This window comes from Panthera leo, chromosome C1 (assembly GCF_018350215.1).
Source record: "Panthera leo isolate Ple1 chromosome C1, P.leo_Ple1_pat1.1, whole genome shotgun sequence".
Classification (NCBI taxonomy): domain Eukaryota; kingdom Metazoa; phylum Chordata; class Mammalia; order Carnivora; family Felidae; genus Panthera; species Panthera leo.
This window is the reverse complement of record NC_056686.1, coordinates 635505-655705: the sequence shown is the minus strand read 5'-3', so window position 1 is coordinate 655705 and position 20201 is coordinate 635505. Positions and strand designations below refer to the sequence as shown.

The 20201-nt window shown below is 55.0% G+C and overlaps 1 protein-coding gene across 8 annotated transcripts in view; it reads left to right on the top strand.

Annotated features, from left to right (window-relative positions):
* Window positions 1–20104, top strand: part of LOC122226917 (solute carrier family 35 member E2A) — a 28823-nt gene extending 8719 nt beyond the window's left edge. For 5 of the 8 annotated variants that reach the window (XM_042950890.1, XM_042950889.1, XM_042950888.1 and 2 more), the window contains exons 3-10: window positions 4793–5230; window positions 5466–5601; window positions 6049–6176; window positions 8472–8592; window positions 10452–10505; window positions 11011–11083; window positions 13682–13827; window positions 15838–20104. In XM_042950890.1, coding sequence (XP_042806824.1) covers window positions 4909–5230; window positions 5466–5601; window positions 6049–6176; window positions 8472–8592; window positions 10452–10505; window positions 11011–11083; window positions 13682–13827; window positions 15838–16414 — 1557 coding nt within the window. In that variant the 5' untranslated portion in view covers window positions 4793–4908 and the 3' untranslated portion in view covers window positions 16415–20104. The remainder of the gene's footprint in view (window positions 1–4792; window positions 5231–5465; window positions 5602–6048; window positions 6177–8471; window positions 8593–10451; window positions 10506–11010; window positions 11084–13681; window positions 13828–15837) is intronic. The other 3 variants (XR_006205815.1, XR_006205814.1, XM_042950891.1) reach the window with 3 other exon arrangements.
* Window positions 20105–20201: the final 97 nt, after the last annotated feature.

The window sequence follows — 20201 nt, the reverse complement described above, 5'->3', positions numbered from 1 at the left end:
TTTTCTTGGGAGCAGATCTGTGGGTGTAGCTGGGAGCAGCCCCTGGCTCCTTTTGGGGGGGTCCTGCCCTGAGCTGGAGCTTCCTAGGAGCTTCTGGTGAGATTTCGCTCCTGCTGCCCTGTTCTGGATTTCCAAGGGCCCTTTCCTGCTTGTATCTCCTTGTGGCTGGGCACTTCTCTCTGGTGCCCCCCTTCTGGGACTGACCTTCCTCCCGCTCTGCCCTCCTTCCAGCCCCTTCCTCACGTTTCCTGTCTTGCTCATGTCCCAGCAGGCGGCTCAGCTGCAGTCTCTGTTCAGACCTCTCCCTGGGGCCTCGATTCCTTACTTGAGGTCTCTCCTTTGCCTGTTGAGTTCTCCAGAGAAGATTCCTCTGGTGGTTTGCCTGGCCACTCTGTGGTCCTCGGCCCCTGCTTCCCCCGCCTATTTCAGCCCCCACCCCAGGCCCCCGGAGGAGTTGAGTTCTTCACTCTCCTGACCAAGCCCCTTGACACCCTTGCCTTCTTCTGTCCCCCACCTCCGCGGGTTTCCGCCCCACCAAACGGAAGCAAGCAAGGCTGGGAATCCCTGTGTGATTAGCGAGTGTTGATGTGAAGGACAGAGGCAGAGCCAGCGTCTGTTCTGCCCTGGACGGCCCCAGACCTGGTGTTCATATTTGGACTTGGTGTGGGAGCCTTGCACACTTGGAGGGCCCCTGCCCCTCTATCCCCCCGGCCGGACGTGAGGTCAGGGGTCTGCCCGTCCCTGTGCCCAGTTGTCACGTTGGTTTGTCACCGGACTGGGCGGACTGTCTTTGGAGATGTTGATGGTCCTAAAAAGACCATGCACTGGAAGGTGAGTGTTTTGTGGTGGCCTGGGCCTCTGCCCCTGGCTGCCCGTGCCTTGTTCTGGACATGGGGGATGGGATCACTGGTGTGTTGGCCGCTGGTCTGCGGGACGGGGCCTGAGTTCCCTGCTCACCACTCTTTTACACTCTTTTACACTCTTTGTTTGTAAGAATATATAAGAATGTGGATGGTCTTGGGGGGGGACAGCCTTGTGGGTAAGCGTGTCATAGATTGCCTTCCACCGCTGGGTTTTGTCGTTTCGGGGCTCCGGCAGCTGGAAGGTTTCCCCGTTGGCTGTGGTGGCGGAGGCCCGCACCCCGCTGCTGTGCGCCTCGGCCCCGCTGTGTGCTCTCACTTGTTTCTGCTTCAGGAGACATTTAGGTTGTGTTTTGCTTTTGTTCTGCTAGTGACAGAACTGCGGCATTAACCCCGCCCTCAGGCGATGTGTTTGAGGCGCCTGAAGGGCTCACAGCACCCCCCTTCCCCCCAGGACCACCACCTCTGCTCCTGCAGCCGACCCCAGCCACGGCCTCGTGGGTTGTCCCTTCTTTCGTTGCTTCCTGTCACTCGCAAAGACTCTAGAAAGGACACATCCACACCGGTTAGGTCTGCAACCTGTTTGCGTCTGTGCCGTGGGTGTTTTCAGCCTGGGACAGTCAGTGACAACTGTGGGTGCCTGGGTGGGAGCGCGGTGGCTCTCTGTTTGGCCGCGGTTGAGAATCAGCCAAGGAGCTAGAAACCGTGCTGGTGCTTGGGCCGCACCCATGAATCCCTGTGCTCACTGGTGTGCGCGGAGCTGGGTCCCCTGAGGCCAGCTTGTTTGAGCTCTGGGCGTGTGCGTGTGCAGCCAGCATTGAGGGCCTCCCCTGGCCTGCCGGCCGGAAGGGTGCTTCCCCGTGCGACCCTACGGGAGCGGAGCGGCAGGACACAGGAGCAGCAAGGGCGAGTGAAGTGGCCGGGTGCAGGTTGGTGCTGTGTCTTTGGACGCCATAGGCACCCATGACCAAGGTGTCACTCCCGGGCGCAGGTCCAACAGAAACACACGGAAAGACGCGCGCAGAATGTTCACGGGGGCACAGTGTGAATGTTTGTTAGCAGAGGGTTGTGTCCAGGCGTGATTCAGGCATGAGGAATGGAGCCGTGTCCTCCTTCATTTAAAATCTACTTTCTTGTTAAAGGTCTATATACGAAGAGAATATGTGTGTCATTCAAATGGTTGTTTCTGGTTTCTTAGGTCTCTGACGATGACTGGGGGCAGGGATGGCCCCGGCTTCTCAGTGGGAGCGAGACTGGACTTTATTAAGGAGGAGAGTGAGGGTGGCACCACAGCTCCTCCTAGGATGTTGGGAGATCCTCAGAGGGAAGCCCGGGCGGGGGTGGGGGTGGGGGATGGATGCTGTGAGGGGTCCTCTCCCCGCCAGCCTGTTCTTCGCTGGGACTGTGGGTCCCGTGGGTGCCTCTGGATCGGTAGCCCCTTGCCCTGCAAACTGGGTCGACCTTGGAATCTCAGCAGCGGCTTCAGGGCCCCTGTGCCAAATGCTGCCCCCAGATCACAGAGGCGGCGAGGGGCAGGGAGACAGGGCGGGCAGCCAGGCCCCGGGCAGAAGGGTTCCTCACTCCCTCTGTAAGGAGCCAGGGTCTGGGGCCTGGAGGCCTTTGGGGTTGCGGTGCTCCCTCTGCTCTCAGAGACCCTGTGCCACAGCAGTGGGCTTGTCCCTGTATTTCACCTGCACCTGCAGCCAGACCCTGGTTCCAGGCGGGCGGGGGTAGAGCACGGACTCCCCACGTCGCCCCTGGCCCGGCCAGTCTAGCTGCACGGAACCCACGGACACGTCGTCACCCTGAACAAAACAGTGGGACCGGGCTGGGGAAGAGCAAGCAGAACACGAGTGTTGCAGTCAGCGTCCAGAGCCCTTGAGCTCGTCCTCGGGTGGGGGCGGTGGGGGCCCACGGAAGGGCCGGCACCCCTCGTCATGACCTGCGCTGCACTCTGGGGAGGCTGTCCTGGTGCAGCGGGGGTTGGGGTGCGTGCGGGCAGACTGGCCAAGACGAGGGCGCTCGCTGGGGCTCGTGGACAGGGGGAGGGACGCCAGGGGCTGAGGCAGGGCAGGGGGAGGATGGCCGCGTCTCTGGTGCTGCCTCTGCCTGGGGGCAGGACAGGAACCAGCTTTGGGCTGTGGGGAAGTCAGAATCTGAAGTGCTAGGAGCCTTTGGGCCCTTGCCTGCAGAGGCGCAGGGCCGGTGGGGCAGGTGGGGCAGTGGGCAGCCTGAGCCCCGAGCGATGTCCTGCTGGAGGGGCCGGGGCCGGAGAGGGGGGTGCGGCCCCCGCTGACGGTGTGGCCACCTCAGCGCCCGGCCGCCCCCTGCTCCACACGCCTGGATGTTAGGGATGAAATACGACGGGCATCCTTTTAGATGTGTGACTGAGTTCCCCCAAACAGAGGAAACCCCAGGCGTCAGAAACTGAGGGAACAGGAAATCCGAGTGGCCAGCCCATCGGAGGCCGCCTGGGGTCCCGGGTTTGAGGTCATTGGGGAAGGAGATGGGACCCTGGCCCTCCTGAGACGGGGCAGGCAGTTGTCACTGGGACTCTGCTTAAAGCAGGGGCTTGGAGAACTGGCCAGCCCGCCACGGGAGAAGCCGGGTGTGACTCAGCCTGTGATCCCCGGAGAGAGGCCGGGGGCTCACCTCAGGAGCCATGCCCACAGGTCTGAGACTGGCAGGTGTGGGTTTCGTATGCCGCAGGGTTCATCTAGAAAGTAGCGTAAAGGGGCGCCTGGGTGGCTCAGGGGTTAGGCACCTGACTTCGGCTCAGGTCATGATCTCACGGTTCATGAGTTCGAGTCCCATGTCGGACTCACTGCTGTCAGCACAGCACCTGTTTCACATCCCGTCTCCCCCTCTCGCTGCCCCTCCCCCCTCTCAAAAATAAACAGTAAAAAAAGATAGAAAGCATAAAATGGGTCCTGGGCCAGTGACACCCCTGGGGCACGTAGCAGCAGCAGACCCCAAGCCCTCAACTCTGGAAGTAACCCCCCCGGCCCAGGGTGTGTGGGGTCCCTGCGTATCAGGATCTGACGGGAGGTGACCGTAAAGTGCAGTCCAGCCCCAAGGCCAGAGTCTGCTGGCACACACAAGACACCAGGGTGACCTCGCTAAGGTCCTGGGTGATGAGCTGTGAGAGGCCGTAAAACAAAAGATACAGGAAGGGATCGAAAGCTTAAGGAAATAACAAGACACCAGGGGCGCCCCGCGGGCTCAGCCAGCGGAGCGTGCAACGCTTGGTTTCAGGTTGTGAGTTTGAGCTCCACGTTGGGCATGGAGTTTACTTAAAAAGTAAAAATTGTTTTAAGTTGGGACACCTGGGTGGCTCAGTCGGTTAAGCGTCCGACTTTGACTCAGGTCATGATCTTGCGGTTTGTGGGTTCGAGCCCCACGTCAGGCTCTGTGCTGACAGCTTGGAACCTGGAGCTGCTCTGGATTCTGTGTCTCCCTCTCTCTCTGCCCTTCCCCTGCTCATGCTCTCTCTCTGTCTCTCAATAATAAATAAACGTTAAAAAAATTTTTTTAAAGCTGGATAAAATATTAAAAGCCAGGTGAGGTGTGGGAGAGCGGCAGTGTGCATTACAGCAGCGGGGACCACAGAACGGGCGGGAAGGGGCAGAGCCCTCGGGATGGCTTCGGGGACCTGGTGGCAAAGGCCGGGGCGGGGTCGTCCAGGTCTCCATGCACGCGGTGGGTGCCTGGGGAAGGCCAGGTGCGGAGGCTTTGGTTTTCAGCACCTTGGGGAGGAGGCTTGGGAGCTGTCGGGGCTCCCGTCCTTCCGTGGCAGTTAGACTAGCAAGCAGGTGTGAAAACAAGACCGAAGTTCCATATTTGCATTTTCAGAGTTACTTCAGATCGGTGCCTGAAACTTTTAAGGACATTCAAATGTTCACCATCAGGAACGCGTTGTCTTTCCTTAACAGCTTGAGCCTGTGTCCCCTGGCGAGGGGTGAGTGACGGCCACCGCTCCCCGGGTGGTGCAGGCCTTCACCCGGGAGCCAGCCCGACCCATGCTGCCCACGGTCCGGAGGAGACAAGCATGTCAGCCTCAGCGAAACCCTCGGCGCCGGCAGAGCTGGCCCCTGGCCCCGAGGACCAGCCCAAGGGGAAGCCGCTCCTCGGCTGGGGCTCTCTCTTCGGCCCCCGCAGCGAGAAGATTGTTTTCAGCAGGAGCGAGGGCGCCCCCGAGGAGAACGTGCTCACCATCACCATCACGGAGACCACGGTCATCGAGTCGGACCTGGGCGTGTGGAGCTCCCGGGCTCTGCTCTACCTGACGCTGTGGTTCTTCTTCAGCTTCTGCACCCTCTTTCTCAACAAGTACATCCTGTCCCTGCTGGAAGGGGAGCCCAGCATGCTAGGTAAGGCGGGTCCCCCGCCTCCGGGGCTGAGGGCCAGGCCCGCGGGCTCACAGGTCGGTGCTGTCTCCACGCGGGAAGCACACTGAGGAGCCCACAGCCCCTGGGGAGGAGGGCGCCGAGGGTTCGGGATGGGAGCTGTGTCTGCGCCGCAGAACGGCTTGTCCTGTCTGCCTGCACACCAGCAAGGGAAGTAGTTCTCCCCTTAGAACTTGGCCTTCTTCTCTGCCTCCTTCAGGTGCTGTGCAAATGTTGTCAACTACGTTTATTGGATGCATTAAAATATTTGTTCCTTGCTGTTTATATCAACACAAAACCCGGCTTTCTTATCCCCCCAATTTCATCATGATCATGCTGTTTGTGGGTCTAATGAGGTAAGGAGTCTGACATTTTGGTTGAGAGTTGAAGTTTTTTATGTGCATAAACTGTCTCTGCCGTCACTAAGTGGGAGACCAGCTGGTGATCACGTGTGTTTCATTGCACGCTTTATATAATCATCAGGGCCGTCTAGATATTAGGACGACAAATGTATTGGTTCTGTGGATCTGGGTGCAATCAGATTCTTTCTGGAACAGCCATGAGTGTAATTTAATAATGGTTTGAGAGACACGCCCCTCCTCTCCCTGGGCCTGCTGCACCTTGCAGGTGGGACCTACTTCCCACAGGGCCCTTCACCTTCACCTTCATGGGAGGCCAGGAGGGCGGGGAGCAGGGGAGGAGGGCGGGGAGCGGGGGAGGAGAACAGCCAGCTCCTCAGAAGGTCTGTTGTGCAGCTACAAATGGACTCCTCAGTCCTAATGACACTTTGGGCTTATTTGCAGGTTTGCGACGGTGGTTTTGGGTCTGGTCAGCCTGAAAAACGTGGCGGTTTCGTTTGCTGAAACAGTGAAGAGCTCTGCTCCCATTTTCACCGTGATTATGTCCCGGATGATCCTCGGGGAGCACACAGGTAAGCCCGCCTGGGTGGGGGCTGGGGCGCTACGCCAGGGTGAACGGTTCCACAGCCCCCCTGGAACGTTCTCCTAGCCCGGTCGTGAGTGCCTCACGCGTTCACTTCAGCAGGTGTTTGTTCACCTTGGCTGACGCACAGAGGCCTCTGGTTGGTGGGGACATGGGAGCTGGGGAAAGAAGTAATGGTCACTTGTCCCAGGAAGACCACCTTCCGTGTCATGCGAGGTGGCCCCTGGTGACACCCTTGCCCAGGTCAGCCACCTCCTGTGTCCTTCCCCGGCTCCTCCGACAGCCTCCCGTTCATCACTGCTTCTCAGCCTCACTTCTCCATCCTCCATAAGGCCCATCAAATCGGATTTATCCACAAATCCCAACCCTCAATGACCGGCAGACTGTTTCTGACTACACATCACACGCACGTGTCCCCGTTTCTCCTGCCAGCCTTTTGAAACGCAGCCTGTCCAGTATCGTTCCGTGAAAATAACCAGAGTGCAGAATAGTGCGCATCTAGGAGCAGTACCGACACGCGTTTAGATGCAGATGCACATCTGCTTCAATTAAGAAAAGGAAAAGATTAGGGGCGCCTGGTGGGCTCAGTCGGTTAAGCGTCCAAAGTCGACTCACGTCATGATCTCACAGTCAGTGAGTTCAAGCCCCTCGTCGGGCTGTGTGCTGACAGCTCAGAGCCTGGAGCCTGCTTCGGATTCTGTGTCTCCCTCTCTCTCTGCCCCTCCCCTGCTTGTGTTCTCTCTCTGTCTCTCTCTCTCTCACTCTCTCTCAAAAATAAATAAACTTAAAAAAAAAATATTTAAAAAAAAAGAAAGAAAAGGACAAGATCCCACAAAAAGGCCGACGGGGGAGGAAGGACAGGGCTGAGCGCCCTCCCAGATGTGCCTCTGGAGCCCCACAGGCGTTTTAGGTGATGTGAGACAATCTGATCGGAGGGTAAACAGCAGCTCCTAGAAGTCATAAGCAACATGAAACAAACAAACTGGGTTTCATATCAAGCCGGTGGCTCAGCCACACTAAAAACTTTATTCCGGCAACTTTAAAATGCCATGATTTGGCCTCTAGCTGTGGTGGCTAAGCCTGTAGCGAGTCAGCTAGTTCCCTTAGCGAGGTCAACGGCAACATCTTGGTGATAGTTAGCAAAAAGAATCAGTTGGGGAGAATGACCGAAGGACCAGGATTTCAGAGCCGAGGGTCACCTGCAGATGGGACCCCGATGTGTGGCGCCCTCCCCACAGAGGCATTTGCTGGTTCTCGAGCACTGGCTGGCACTCCAGGTAGACCAGCCTCGTGGGGCTGCAGGGCCGAGGGCAGGCGGGGCCTGCCAGGAGAGGGGGATCTCCGGCAAAGCCCTGGGCTCTTACCCTGGACCCCGAGCACGCCGATGCCCATGGACGCCTCCCAGCAGCGAAAGCAAGTCCTTCTAAGGGTGAAACTGCACTCACAGCCACTGGCCCTCTAGGATCCACACAGACCGTCTGTCACACAACACACATTGCCAGGCCGGCCAGAGGACAAGACCATGTGCAGAGCCGAGAGGGCGCTGGCAGCTCCCTAGGGACCTGAGTCTGGACAGCATTGTCCTGTGCCGGGAGGTGGCCTTGGTCTCCAAAGGTCAGCGTGGACCTCTTAACACGGAAGACTTTTTCCCTCGTCTGTTTTGAATTTCAGAGTAAACTAAATAGTATCTGAAATCAAAGTACCAGGAGGCCCTCCACCCTTCCCAAAGTGGCTGTGCCTTTCCATCATGCTCCACGGGCTTTTTTACCATTGGGTCCAGTTCCCTGGATTTCAGAATGCAGCAGAGGAGTAACCTCCACTTAGAGTGTAGAACGCAGACCATGTAGGGGCCTCCCTGCAGCAGGGCCCCCCGCCCCCAGCTCCCCTTTTTGACAGACTGCTCCAAAGACCATTCATCCACCCTCGTCATCCTCGGTGCTGGCCAGGGAGGGGCTTTGGGGCCCAGGGCCCCAGCCTCATGCGTCCTGCCCGCCCCCTTCCCCACCCCCACACCCCCCCCCTTCCGCCCCCCGGCCCCAGGCCCAGCAGTCGTGCCTCGAGGAAGGGCTCGTGCGGTGCCTGGCTTGGGAGAGGGTGATGGCTTGGGGCAGGCGTGCACTTTGATCCTCTGTGTTTCTCCAGTGAAAGACTCAGTAGCTACATGTTTTCGAATTAAAGTGAAAGAGGCTTTCACGAGGGGCATAAAAATGGCCTCGGCACCCAGAAGCGATGTTGCAGCGGGCAGGCTGGCGGCCGCAGCCCTTGTGTGTTTTGCCCTTTCCAGGGCTGCTGGTCAACCTCTCGCTCATCCCCGTCATGGGAGGCCTGGCACTGTGCACGGCAACGGAGATAAGCTTCAACGTCTTAGGGTTTTCGGCCGCGCTGTCCACCAACATCATGGACTGGTGAGTCAGGAAGAGCATGGGGACACGTGGTGTGATGGGGATGATGGACGTTGAAATCCAGATTGACTGAGAATTATGTCCCGTAATTCAAAGCCGGGCCCAACTGATGCCGCCTTTTCCTAAATACCAAAGTACCTCGTATCCCAGTAAGGTAACCTTTTCTTAAAAAAACAGCCAGAATTTGACAACACATGGTCTTGGTATTAAGAACACGCATCTGAGGGACACGGTTAGCTAACGGAGGCCAAATGCACAGAGCTAGCGGGCCCGGGGACCGTTACAAGAGTAACGCCCCTTGTGAGTAACGTTACAAGGGTAACGCCCCTTGTGAGTAACGTTACAAGAGTAACGCCCCTTGTGAGTAAACACGTAGGTGTTCAGCTAAGCCAAGTGGAAGAGGCCGTCCTACAGCAGGAACAAAGGGGCAGTTTCTGGCCTGGTGGCTGTCTGTGCCCCGAGGGCCGTGAGAGGCCGTGCCCACAGGGGAAGCCCGTGTCGGGTGCCCGAGGAAGAGCACCACATGGGAGGTTCCTTGTCCTACAGCAGGAAGGGGCCGGCTGTTGTGTTCTGGATTGCTCCTTGGATAGCGTACAGCTGCCACCCTGCATCCAGGCTGTGCTGTCCGAGTTCATACTTAGGCACCGGCTAGGCCTGCTCTTTGAGGATTGCCAGTTGCTTCTAGGGTCTGTCCTGTCTCTGGGAAAGAGAGGAAGCGACCACACGGACGTCCAGGAGTTTATCATTGCTTTACTGTTAAAGTCGGACAGCCTCACCCTGAGGTTTTCCATTCCGCCGCCAAGTAAACATTTAAAAGTCACCTTTAATTTCATTTCTGACACACAGATGTATTTCCTTCTGGCTTTTTCTGCCTGCATTTATAGTTCCTAGAAATCGAATAAAGGCTCATCATGCATCCTGTCCGTATTTCTCCTCCAGTGGAAAGGCCCAGTAGCTGCTTGTTTTTGCATTAAAGTAGGAGCGGCTTTCATGAGGGGTATGCTCTGCTCCCTCTGCGTGGCCCTGTGGGCATCATGTGCTGCCACCAGGGGCTCTCAGAAGCCTGGACCCTGCGACCGCCTCCTCGTATGGCGTACAGATGCCTGCGAGTTAACGAGTCTGTTTAGATGCGCATGGAGCGTCTCTTCACACGAGGCTCCATTTAGGTTTTTGACCATCACGAAGGCTAAATTCCCATCAGAGAGACGAGCCCATGACGTGGATCAGGGCTCTCGATCCTCACTGCCAGCGTTGCCCAAAACGATTGTTTTGGAGCAAGAGCTTCGCCTTCTGGAGCCCAGAGAGCAGTCACCAGTGGGCGTGCCAAGCCCTTTGGTTTCTGGGGAAGCTGGGCACAGTTTCATCTTCTCATTGGCCACGTGTGGGTTTTCCCTGTGGTTTGTCCCATTCTGGAGTTTTGTCCATATTTTTTCCACCGGAGTCTTCATGTGCTCAGACTGTTTTGTTCACTCGCTCTCACACGTGGAGTCCCCAGGTGCCCGGCCCATGGCAGTTACTGATTTATGGAAACTCTTGGTTCAAGGTGGGGTTTTGTGCAGCACTGAGAGCAGGGACTTTGGGATCCTTTGACACCTGAGAGCTAGGTAACGTCAGGTACATTGCTCAACCTGAGTGCCTCAGTTTACCTTTCTGTAAAGGGGCCAGGCCTGGTGACCCCGTCACAGTGAAGTGACATCCAGGAGCCCCCCAAGCATGGGCCCGGCTCACAGCGGACATGCAGGGCCATCCCCGAGGGGCCGCCATCGTTGTCCCTGCTTAGGAAGGACGCAAACACTTGGTCCAGTCGAGGTCTGTGCTAACTTCTCGTATCGCCGGGTAACCTCTTCTTTTCTTTATTCTAGTTTGCAAAATGTCTTTTCAAAAAAGCTCCTCAGCGGGGACAAATACAGGTTCTCGTAAGTATCGTTAGCCCGCGAAACTCCCCATTTCATAGGCCCGAGAGGACTCCCTGCCCTTTTGAAGTTTCAGAATCCCCCGTAGACCCGACACCTTTCCCCCTTCGGCTTAAGTGGCTTTTAAAAGTACTCTGTGGACGGGGCGCCTGGCTGGCTCAGTCAGAAGAGCCTGTGATTCTTGAGATCTCGGGGTCGTGGGTTTGAGACCCACGCTGGGTGGAGAGATTACTAAAGAAATAAATAAACTTAAAAAAACAAGTAAGTAAAAGTGCTTTGTGGAAACTTGGCAGAAAAACCCCACCTGTTTTCAGCTGCCCTGCCAAGGCACCCCAACGGCCGGCTCATTCGCGGCTGCCCTGCAGGGTGCGCCAGGCGCGCGGCCGGCAGGCACACGGGCCCTCCCTGGCGCCCGGGTTCTCTAGAGCATTCTCGCTGTGAACTGTCTGGTTGAAAGCCGGCCTCCGCCGTGCGGAGAGAGCGTCAGGCATGTGTGTTGCCCCCGCAGGGCCGCGGAGCTCCAGTTCTACACCAGCGCGGCGGCCGTGGCCATGCTGATCCCCGCCTGGATCTTCTTCATGGTGAGTGTCAGGGCGCCGCTGGGCACCCAGGCTGCCGTTGCCACCAGCCATCCGGGGGTGGAGGGGTCTCACTTTCCGGTCCCGTGGGTAGCTCCTTGGCGTGGTGGCTTCGTGGCATCGTTCACGAAGGGTCAGCAGGGTGCACTTGAGGAGGAGGGAGACCGGTGGGAGCTGAACCTGGTGCCCCAGGAGGCCAAGCCATAGCTGAGGGAGTTTCCTGAAAATCTTTGTGTCAGGGTGTTTCGGCTTGCTCGTTTTGGTATTATTATTTCAAAGTCACGCGTGCCCGCCTAGAGCAATCAGCAGGGCAGGAGTACATGAACAAGAGAGGAGGTCTGTCCGGTGAGCCCTCCTGGACCCCCTCCTACAAAGCCCCTTTCCAGACGGGTCTGCGTAGCTAGGAACGTACTCAGGTACATGTATGTCATGTGATCCCACCAGTCTTATAAAAGCATATGTATCTGTCCGAGCAGACCTTTTTTTTTAAACACAAATGGAACTGGGCTATTCTGTCCTATTCTTGTGCTCCAGAGCCCAGCTATGCCCTGACCTGTCACTGCCCCCTCGACAGACACCTGACTGCTTGGTGCATTTCACACGGAACTGGAAGTTTCTTGTGTCTTTACCAGATAAAGGTGCTTTTCTTGGGAGGCACCTGGGTCAGTCAGTTAAGCGTCCGACTCTTGATCTTGGCTCAGGTCATGATCCGAGTCATGAGTTCGAGCCCCAGGTCGGGCTCTGTGCTGACAGCTCGGGGCCTGCTTGGGATTCTGTCTCTCCTTCTCACTGCCCTTCCCTGCTTATTCTCTCTCTCTCTCTCTCTCTCTCTCTCTCTCTCAAATAAGTAAATAAACATTAAGAAATTTTAAAAACAAATAAATAAACTAAATTACCTTTTTTTAAAAAAGGTGGTTTTCTGGGATCCACTTTTGGAATTGGAATGATTGAAAGAATGTGCGTATCTAAAAATATGTGTACTGTGGTAAAATCTATGTAAACGTAAAATTTATGATTCTAACCGCTTTAAACTATATGTCAAGTATGTTCAGGCTGTCAGGCAAGCATCCTCACCATCCATTTGCAGACTTTAATTATCTCAGACTGAATCTCTGTCTCTGTTAAACACTAACTCCCCATTTCCCCCATAGGGGAAGTGAGACTCTACCTCTCCTCCTAGGGTGTCCAGCCGGACGATTCACGGGGACAAGCCCACAGCCCGAGTCACATAAGCTTTATGCGACACGGGAGCCTCATAAAGAAGCCAGGACGGGAGCGCTCACGCGCCAGGCTGAGCAGGGAGAGGTGACTGCGGGATAGTAGGCTGCGTGTGGGGTGGAGGCAGGCGAGGGCGACCTTAACGAGGTCCGCCAGGCTCGGGTCCCTGGCGATGCGCGCGTTCCTTTCCCCCTGCTGCGTGGGCGTCCTCCACGTGGGGCCTTTGTCCCTGCTTCTCGGGGAGAGAAAGGGACGCCAGAGCCCTTCTTGCTCCTGTGTTTTGAGGGTCTTCAGCTCAAAATAACCCTGATGCCGAAGTGGCATATTTGTGAACTCCTTCACCCCTCCCCCAGCCCCTGGCACCTACCCTGTGCTTTCTGTCCCAATGGATCTGACGACTCTAGGTCCCTCATGGAAGTGGAATCCTATGGGATTTGTCCTTTGGGGACGGGCTTATTTCACTGAGCATGATGACCTCGAGGTCCATCCACTCTGTAGCAGGTGCTGGCATTTCCTCCTTTTTGGGGCTGGGTGATATTCTGCTGTGTTTTGGGACCACGTTTTGTTCATCCACCCGTCTGTTAACGGACACCTGGGTTCCTCCCACATTCTGGCTCTTGTGGACAGTCCTGCTGTGAATGTGAACATGCACACACCAGTTCAAGACCCTGCCTTCGGTTCTTTGGGGCGTGTACCCAGAGGCGGGATTGCTGGTTCTCCTAGTAGTTCTCCGTTTAACTTTTTGAGGAGCAGTCAGACGGTTTTCCACAATGGCTGCACCATTTTACATACCCACCAGCCGTGCTCAGGGCTTCAGCTGCCCCACATCCTCGTCAGCACTTGTCATTTTTATTTATTTTTTCATTTTTTAAAATTCTGTTTATTTTTGAGCGAGAGACAGAGTGTGAGAGGGGGAAGGGCAGAGAGAGAGGGGGGACACAGAATCCGAAGCAGGCCCCAGACTCTTGAGCTGTCAGCACAGAGCCCAACGTGGGGCTCGAACTCAGGAATCGTGAGATCATGACCTGAGCGGAAATCGGACACTTAACCGACTGAGCCAGCCAGGCGCCCCTGGTTTTTTGTTTTTGGTGGTAGACATCCTGATGGGTATGGGGTGGTCTCATCGTGCTGTTGATTTGTGTTTCCCTGATGATCGGTGATGTCCAGTGCTTTCTCCTGTGCTTATTGGCCACGTGTACACGCATGTTGAAAATGTTGGTCAGCACTGTTTGGGTGTCACCCTAGAAGGCTATTTTCAGAGCACTCCTCAGCATCGGTTCGTTTACCCAGATTACTGGGCACGTGTGACCCCGCGCTCTCCTGACGGTGATCAGTAGAAGGAAGACAGGCGCCCGCAGAGCATCATTTCTGTTCTGCGCATAGGACTTGCCGGTGACTGGGAGAAGTGGGAAGAGCTTCAGTTACAGTCAGGATGTCGTGTTGCTGCTGCTGATGGACGGCGTCCTGTTCCACCTGCAGAGTGTCACGGCCTATGCCCTCATGGGCAAAATCTCCCCCGTCACTTTCAGGTAAGCACGGTGACTTCCCAGGAGACCAGGTGTGTCCAGGTCACTTACAGAGGAGAAGAATTTAAATCCAGGTGTTTCTACGGAAGGTATTTATGATTGTAAACTGCTAGTGTGAGGACTGTGGCCACATGGCGTGATTCCCAGGCTGTTTTGTCTTGGTGCTACTTGAAACACAGCAAAGTTCACGAAATCCCCACCAGGAATCGACACGTTAGCACAGGAAGTGTTTGCAGTGGTTCAAGTATTTTTCCGTGGGGAACAGCATGTCCGTGGACTCGCCTGTGAAGCTGGAACGTTCGCTTCTGGGCTGTCCGGTGGGGGAGCCGTGTGCCTCAGTGGTTCACCTGAAGTGTGGTGAGTGCAACAAGAGACGGGATTCTTCATTTTATCTCATTTTAAGCGATTTAAAATTGTTTCAATGTTGATTCATATTTTGAGGGAGAGAGACAGTACACGAGTGGGGAGGGGCAGAGAGAGACAGAGATGGAATCCAAAGCAGGCTCCAGGCACCGAGCTGTCAGCACAGAACCCGACCTGGGGCTTGAACCCACGAACTGTGAGATTGTGACCTGAGCCGAAGTCGGATGCTTAACCGACTGAGCCCCCCCAGGTGCCCCTTAAACGAGTTAAATTTGAGGAGCCACACATGGCCGTTGGCTCCCATGTTGGAGGCACACCTCCGGAAACTGAGAGGTGAGCCAGAGGCCTCACCGCCTTCTCTTCATTTTTGTAACTGGAAAAGTTCAATGAAAGCGCCATTTCCAGACTGGACGTTTTCAATAACAAGCAGAAAAGCGTGAGCTAACGCCTCCGGCGGCCTAGAAGTCTATTCTTTGCCCACACCGTGTCGTGTAAGTTAGCGGGCCTTACTTTCTCTAATTTCTGAACTGGCCGAGAAGTGGCCTGATGGAACCACGCTGCGTGGAAGGCTTGTCGAGCCGTGCCAGCCGTGTTTCTGTCTCCCCACGGCCTCTCTGGCTGGCTCTCGCTCCTCCTGCCCACGTCGGTCTGGCCCAGGTCAGCACAGCAGCCGTGCCCCGCACTGGTCACATTCTGCAGCTCGGAGGTCCAAGGGCAGCACCGCCACACGCGGGCACAGGTGGCACCAGCACGGTGCCCTGGCCTGCGACCCGTGCAGCCCTCACGTTTCCTGGGTCTTGAATGGGGAGGGTCTGCAAGAATGTTGACAATGGCCGTGATTTTTAAGTTCTTCTGAAGCGCATGGTGGTCACTGTCTCTGTCACGTGCCCTGGTTTCTGTTTGGAGCCGGGAATTATTTCCGGATATTCCTGAAACCTTGTTTTTCAGTGATCCTTAGTGATGGTTCACAAAAGGCAAAAAGCAGAAAACCAATTCTTTAAAAAAATTTTGTTATGTTTATTCATTCTTGAAAGACAGAGAGAGACAGAGCACAAGCAGGGGTGGGGCGGAGAGAGAGGGGGACACAGTATCTGAAGCAGGCTCCAGGCTCTGAGCTGTCAGCACAGAGCCCGACGCGGGGCTCGAACTCACAAACGGTGAGATCATGACCTGAGCCGAAGCCGGGCACTCAACCGACTGAGCCACCCAGGCGCCCCTAATTCTTTTTTAAAGCAAATAGGTTTTTTTGTGTTTTATTCATATCATAAGAGCAATAGTTACTCATTATAGGAAATTTGGAAAAGGCAGGACAGTTCCAGAAATAAAGCAGAAGTCACCATCACCCCAAAACACCAGCACTATTAACTTTCCAGTGTGTTTTGTAACTTCATTTCTACGGGCTCCAAGCCTCGAACGCAGTGCTGTCCTTACCATAGGTGTGCACAAAGTGCTCTTGTTCTTTAGACGGCAAGCTGAACTATTTAGGAGTAAAATGTCATCACGTCTGTAATTTGCTTAAAAATAATTCACTCCAAGAAAAAGGATGAAGCAAATAGAGCGAAATGTTAATTAAGTCTAGAAGATGGGAATAATGGCTGTTCATTATAACATGTCCCTGCTTTTCTGTTTGACATTTTTGCTAATGACCAGAAAGCAGGAGGGAGCCAGCGAGGGAGCCCCGGGTCTGTGCCGGCTGGGCAGCGGGCCGAGCCCGGGCCGTAACCCCCTGTCGTTGCAGTGTCGCCAGCACCGTGAAGCACGCCTTATCCATCTGGCTCAGTATTATAGTGTTTGGCAACAGAGTCACCAGCCTGTCAGCCATCGGCACCGTCCTAGTGACGGCTGGCGTCCTGCTCTACAACAAAGCCAAGCAGCGCCAGCGGGAGGCCATGCAGAGCCTGGCTGTGGCCGCCAGCCCAACGCCAGAGGACGAAGCGGAGCCACTGACCCCCAAGGACCCCAGACCACACCACTGAGCTCTGGAAGCTGCGGCGGGTGGCCAGGGCCCCCAAGCCGCTGCCCACTGCTGCTGTCCCCCTCACCGATGCAGACACCCGGCCTCCTTGGGTCAGTGGGGTGCAGGAGGCCACGGGACGGGCCGCCTTCGCTGCTCCCATTTCAGGTTTTCAGTGAAAACCAACGGGAGCTTGAACGGGGATCCCAGATGTCCGCTTCCTGGGGTGGAGACCGGAGCCAGCTGCTGCTGAGCCACGGCCAGACAATGTGAAATCTGCCTCCTGCTGACCCTGTGCTGAGCACGCGCGAGGGGGCGGGACTTCCAGACGGCCTCTGCACCCCCATCACCAGCTTGCAGGTCTGGTTGCAGTTAGGCCACGCCCTCATTCTCTGTGTGTGACAGCTACTGGGGACCCCTGTGAAGTGACAGCTGGATCCGGGTGCCAGCGCGCGCTGCTCCCCGCTGCTCGGTGCCAGCACAGAGAGCTCGGCTCCCCCTGCTTGCCGTCAAAGGCCCGTGAAGGCACACTCTGCTCCTGGGCCATCTGGGGAGTCTGTCATGCTGAGAGAGGGCCAAGGCGCCCACGGCCTGGGCCGGAGGCCACAGCAGCTGAGTGCACGGGGCTAGTAGAGTGGGAAGGGATCAGACGGGCACAGAAATGAGGGTCCCTGCTCCTGTGGGCAGGATGTTGGGCCCTTGCCTTCCTGCCCCAGAGCTGCCAGCATCCAGCACCACTTAGGGAAAGGTGCCCCGCCCCTTTCAGGGTCTCCACCGCACTAGGCCCTCCACCTCCCGAGAGTCCCAACCCTCACCTGTGGCTGGCGCTTCAGTCAGGGACCCCCGATGTGGTGATGGCTGGTCACAGAGGTAGGGGACAGACATCTGTAGTGTTTAACTCAGGATGGGGACATACTGACCTTCCCTTTTGTTTTCTGGGCCTTTGTGTGTAACAGAGGCAGTTCGGAAGGGTTCCCTGCAGGTGCCCCTGCCATCACTCACCTGGTCGGGAGCCACGCCATATTTTGTCTCAAGCACAAGGGTGTTAAGGTTTTCTCTCATGAATGAATGAGCAGGTGGAGTGCTGGGAAGATCTTTTGGAGTGTTTACGGCTTTTGTCACACTGCATTTAAAATGACTGCGAAGGTGTTAAAGAAGAAAACCCAGGCACGGGTGGCTTCTGGAAAGCACCCTGTATGGCAAGTAACCCATACTGAACCCACAGCCTGGCTCAGCCTGGCTCTCCCCTCCCAGAGCGATGGACCCACCACGCTGGGTATCTGAGCCCTGTGTCGGGTTGAGGCTCCTGACCTCTTCACCCTATTCCTCATCCCACATCCTGGTGGGGTTTCTGATCGGGGCACGTCCGCTGCCAGCCAGGCTTTAATACCTCTCCGTGGCACCAGGTTCAAGCTCTGGGGTGTGGCATGTGCAGCCCGACACAGAGGATGAGGTTGGCCACACGGCTGAGGCCTGCCTGCTGCAGCTGAGTGAACCAGCTGACAGGAGCGCTTCAGGCACTGGTGGTTCCCTCATCTGATTTCCCCTCCCTGTCGTTCAGGTCCTTGGTTCCCATTACCTTTTCACTGGTTTTCCAGTTGACTGGTCACCTGGAAAATATATTCAAAAAGGCCCTCCTGGAGATCAAATCTCTTGGAAACAAAGAGCAATAATAAGTCTCATTAAGTTCTGCCTACTTGAAAAAGTTTGCCATGATGATGGGTTAAACTGAGGCCTTTAAAACTGTAACCTTTTTATGAAGCTGACTTCCTACGTCCAGAGCACAGGCAGGGGTGTGCTCGCCCGCACGCTACGCTCACCTCCACTGTGAAGACGTTTCTCCTGAGACTTTCCCCAGGTTTCTATCCCTTCCTCTCTCCTTCCTCCACAAAAAACACCGAAGAGTACTTGCTGGAGGCAGCTTGGGCAGCGGGATGTGCTGGGTCTGTGAGGCCCAGTGGGAAAGGACGGCTTCCAGAGGGCCCTGCCTCTGCCCTTAACGATGTGGCTGCTGTGGCCGGCTGTGGCCAGCTGCTGACAAGATGTGAGCAGAGGAGGAGACACGCCTACGGTCATCCTGTTGCAAGATTGTCACGTTGGCCTTCTCACAGACGCCCTCATCCGAGTAACCAGGTAGGCGGCACCTGCTTCTGAGCCTCGTCAGGGACCCGGGTCCGAGTCTCCTCTGGAACCAGCGCCCTGCACACCACATGTGCCCCGCCTCCTGTCACAAGTGGTTTTCTGCCGGTTTTGATTTTCCATATTCTTGGACCAGAAACAAAATGAAGATTTCTCCAAATTATTAGTAAATGAGGTAATTTCCAACAAAGCTGCTTTTGAAACATTTCCTAAGAACCCAAGCTGTGGCCAGCACTGCCCGTGCCTGGGGCTTACATTCCTTCTTTGTATGGTCTCCACCCTGAAGCCGTCCATGTCCTGCATGTCCGGGACAACCCTGCCAGGAGACAAAACATGGCCTGTCGTGGCCGTTTGTTTAATGAATGTACAGACATACGTTTTTTATTAACTTTGTGTAGTAGTGTTTATAGTATGTTTATAATACATTGCAAACATGCTTGTGTCATTGTCGTCACTTACACGGGTCATTTCCTATGTCCGTGGTCATTGTCTGTGCCTTTGTAAAGAAACACTTCAAACAGGTGTCAGGTCGGGTTGGGTCGGTACCTTACCTACGTTGATACTTCTAAATATACATGTATCTGACTTTCAAGGAAACTTCCACTACGAGTGGCATAAAAACCTTGGGTTGTTTTTGTTGTTGTTTTTTTTTCCGACAGTCACAGTTGCATGTCATCATTAAAATAATCTGCCCTGGAAAGCTGAGAATATTCTTGCACAATCCAAAAATGTGTCTTTAATTTGAGAAAAATAGGCATGGTGAATCCAAAGCGGTAAAATGCTGCACAAAGAGTATCGAACGAAGTTGTGCTCGTAGCCCATGCTGGAGATTCTTTTCCCAAAACCAGTGGGTTTTTGCTTGTGAACGGTCACTTGGACAGACCAGTAGGTTTGACAGACGCATATCATGGCTTTTTACATCTGTCTGAGTGTCGTGCTTTCCTAAGGCCTGGAGCATTTTCCGTTTCCCTGGGTTGGAAAAATTAATCAAGGACGCTACTGCAGATAGAATTCTTTTGCCTTTGACCGTCATACTAAGGGCTTTATTCTTTCATAAAATCCGTACATGCTCTGGCTGAGGCGTCTTCATTTCCTTAGTTTACAACTAAAACTGTCCCAGCCCCCCTGGTGAATCTGCCTGTTTCCCTGTGTCCTGGCTCGTGAGCCAAGAGCAGAGGTGAGGTTGTGCTGACCACCCTCCGGCTCAGGTGGAAAACCTTTGATTTTGCTGTCCTTGAAGAGTTTCTTCCAGTTTTCCTGAGGGTTCTGATTCTGAGTTTGATGGCCACTGGATCCATGCCCAGATTTCCAAACAGAGCTGGAAACTGTCCTAACTGGTAGAATCTTTCGTTGTGTTTTTTGTTTTGTTTTCATTTGAGTAAAACCTGCATTCACCTGATTGGCCATTTCTAGTCTTTGCAGATGTGTGAGTGGAGTCTGAACCTGCCCAGGGGGTGTTGTGGGACCCACGAGGAGGGCCACAGTCACGGTGACTTTCCCACACTGAAAAACTTGAAAATCCTATCAGTAATTGTCTACATCAGAACCAAGTGAGATCTGCTTCATACCAAACAAAACTGTGGACAACTGAAAGCGCATTGTACAAGATGTGTATCGTGTTCTTGTATTTCACCTAATTCAGTATTCGAGTGACTACATCAGTACTTTCTAGAAAGTGGTTCTATTAAATAATTTAGTGAGTCACTGTTAAATCTACTGTGGTAATAAACTGATGCCTCTTGGCTCTTTTTGTCTAAATTAAGCCACTTGGTAGCAACTACCTAGGACTCTGGTTCTCTCAAAATACAATAAATGTTAACAGTGCCTGCCGTTGCTGTCTTCACTGTAACCCTCCCGGGTTTGTGCTACTGAAATGGTCACGGGGCTGGGGGGGGGGGGGGGGGGAGGGTCGTTCTTGTCG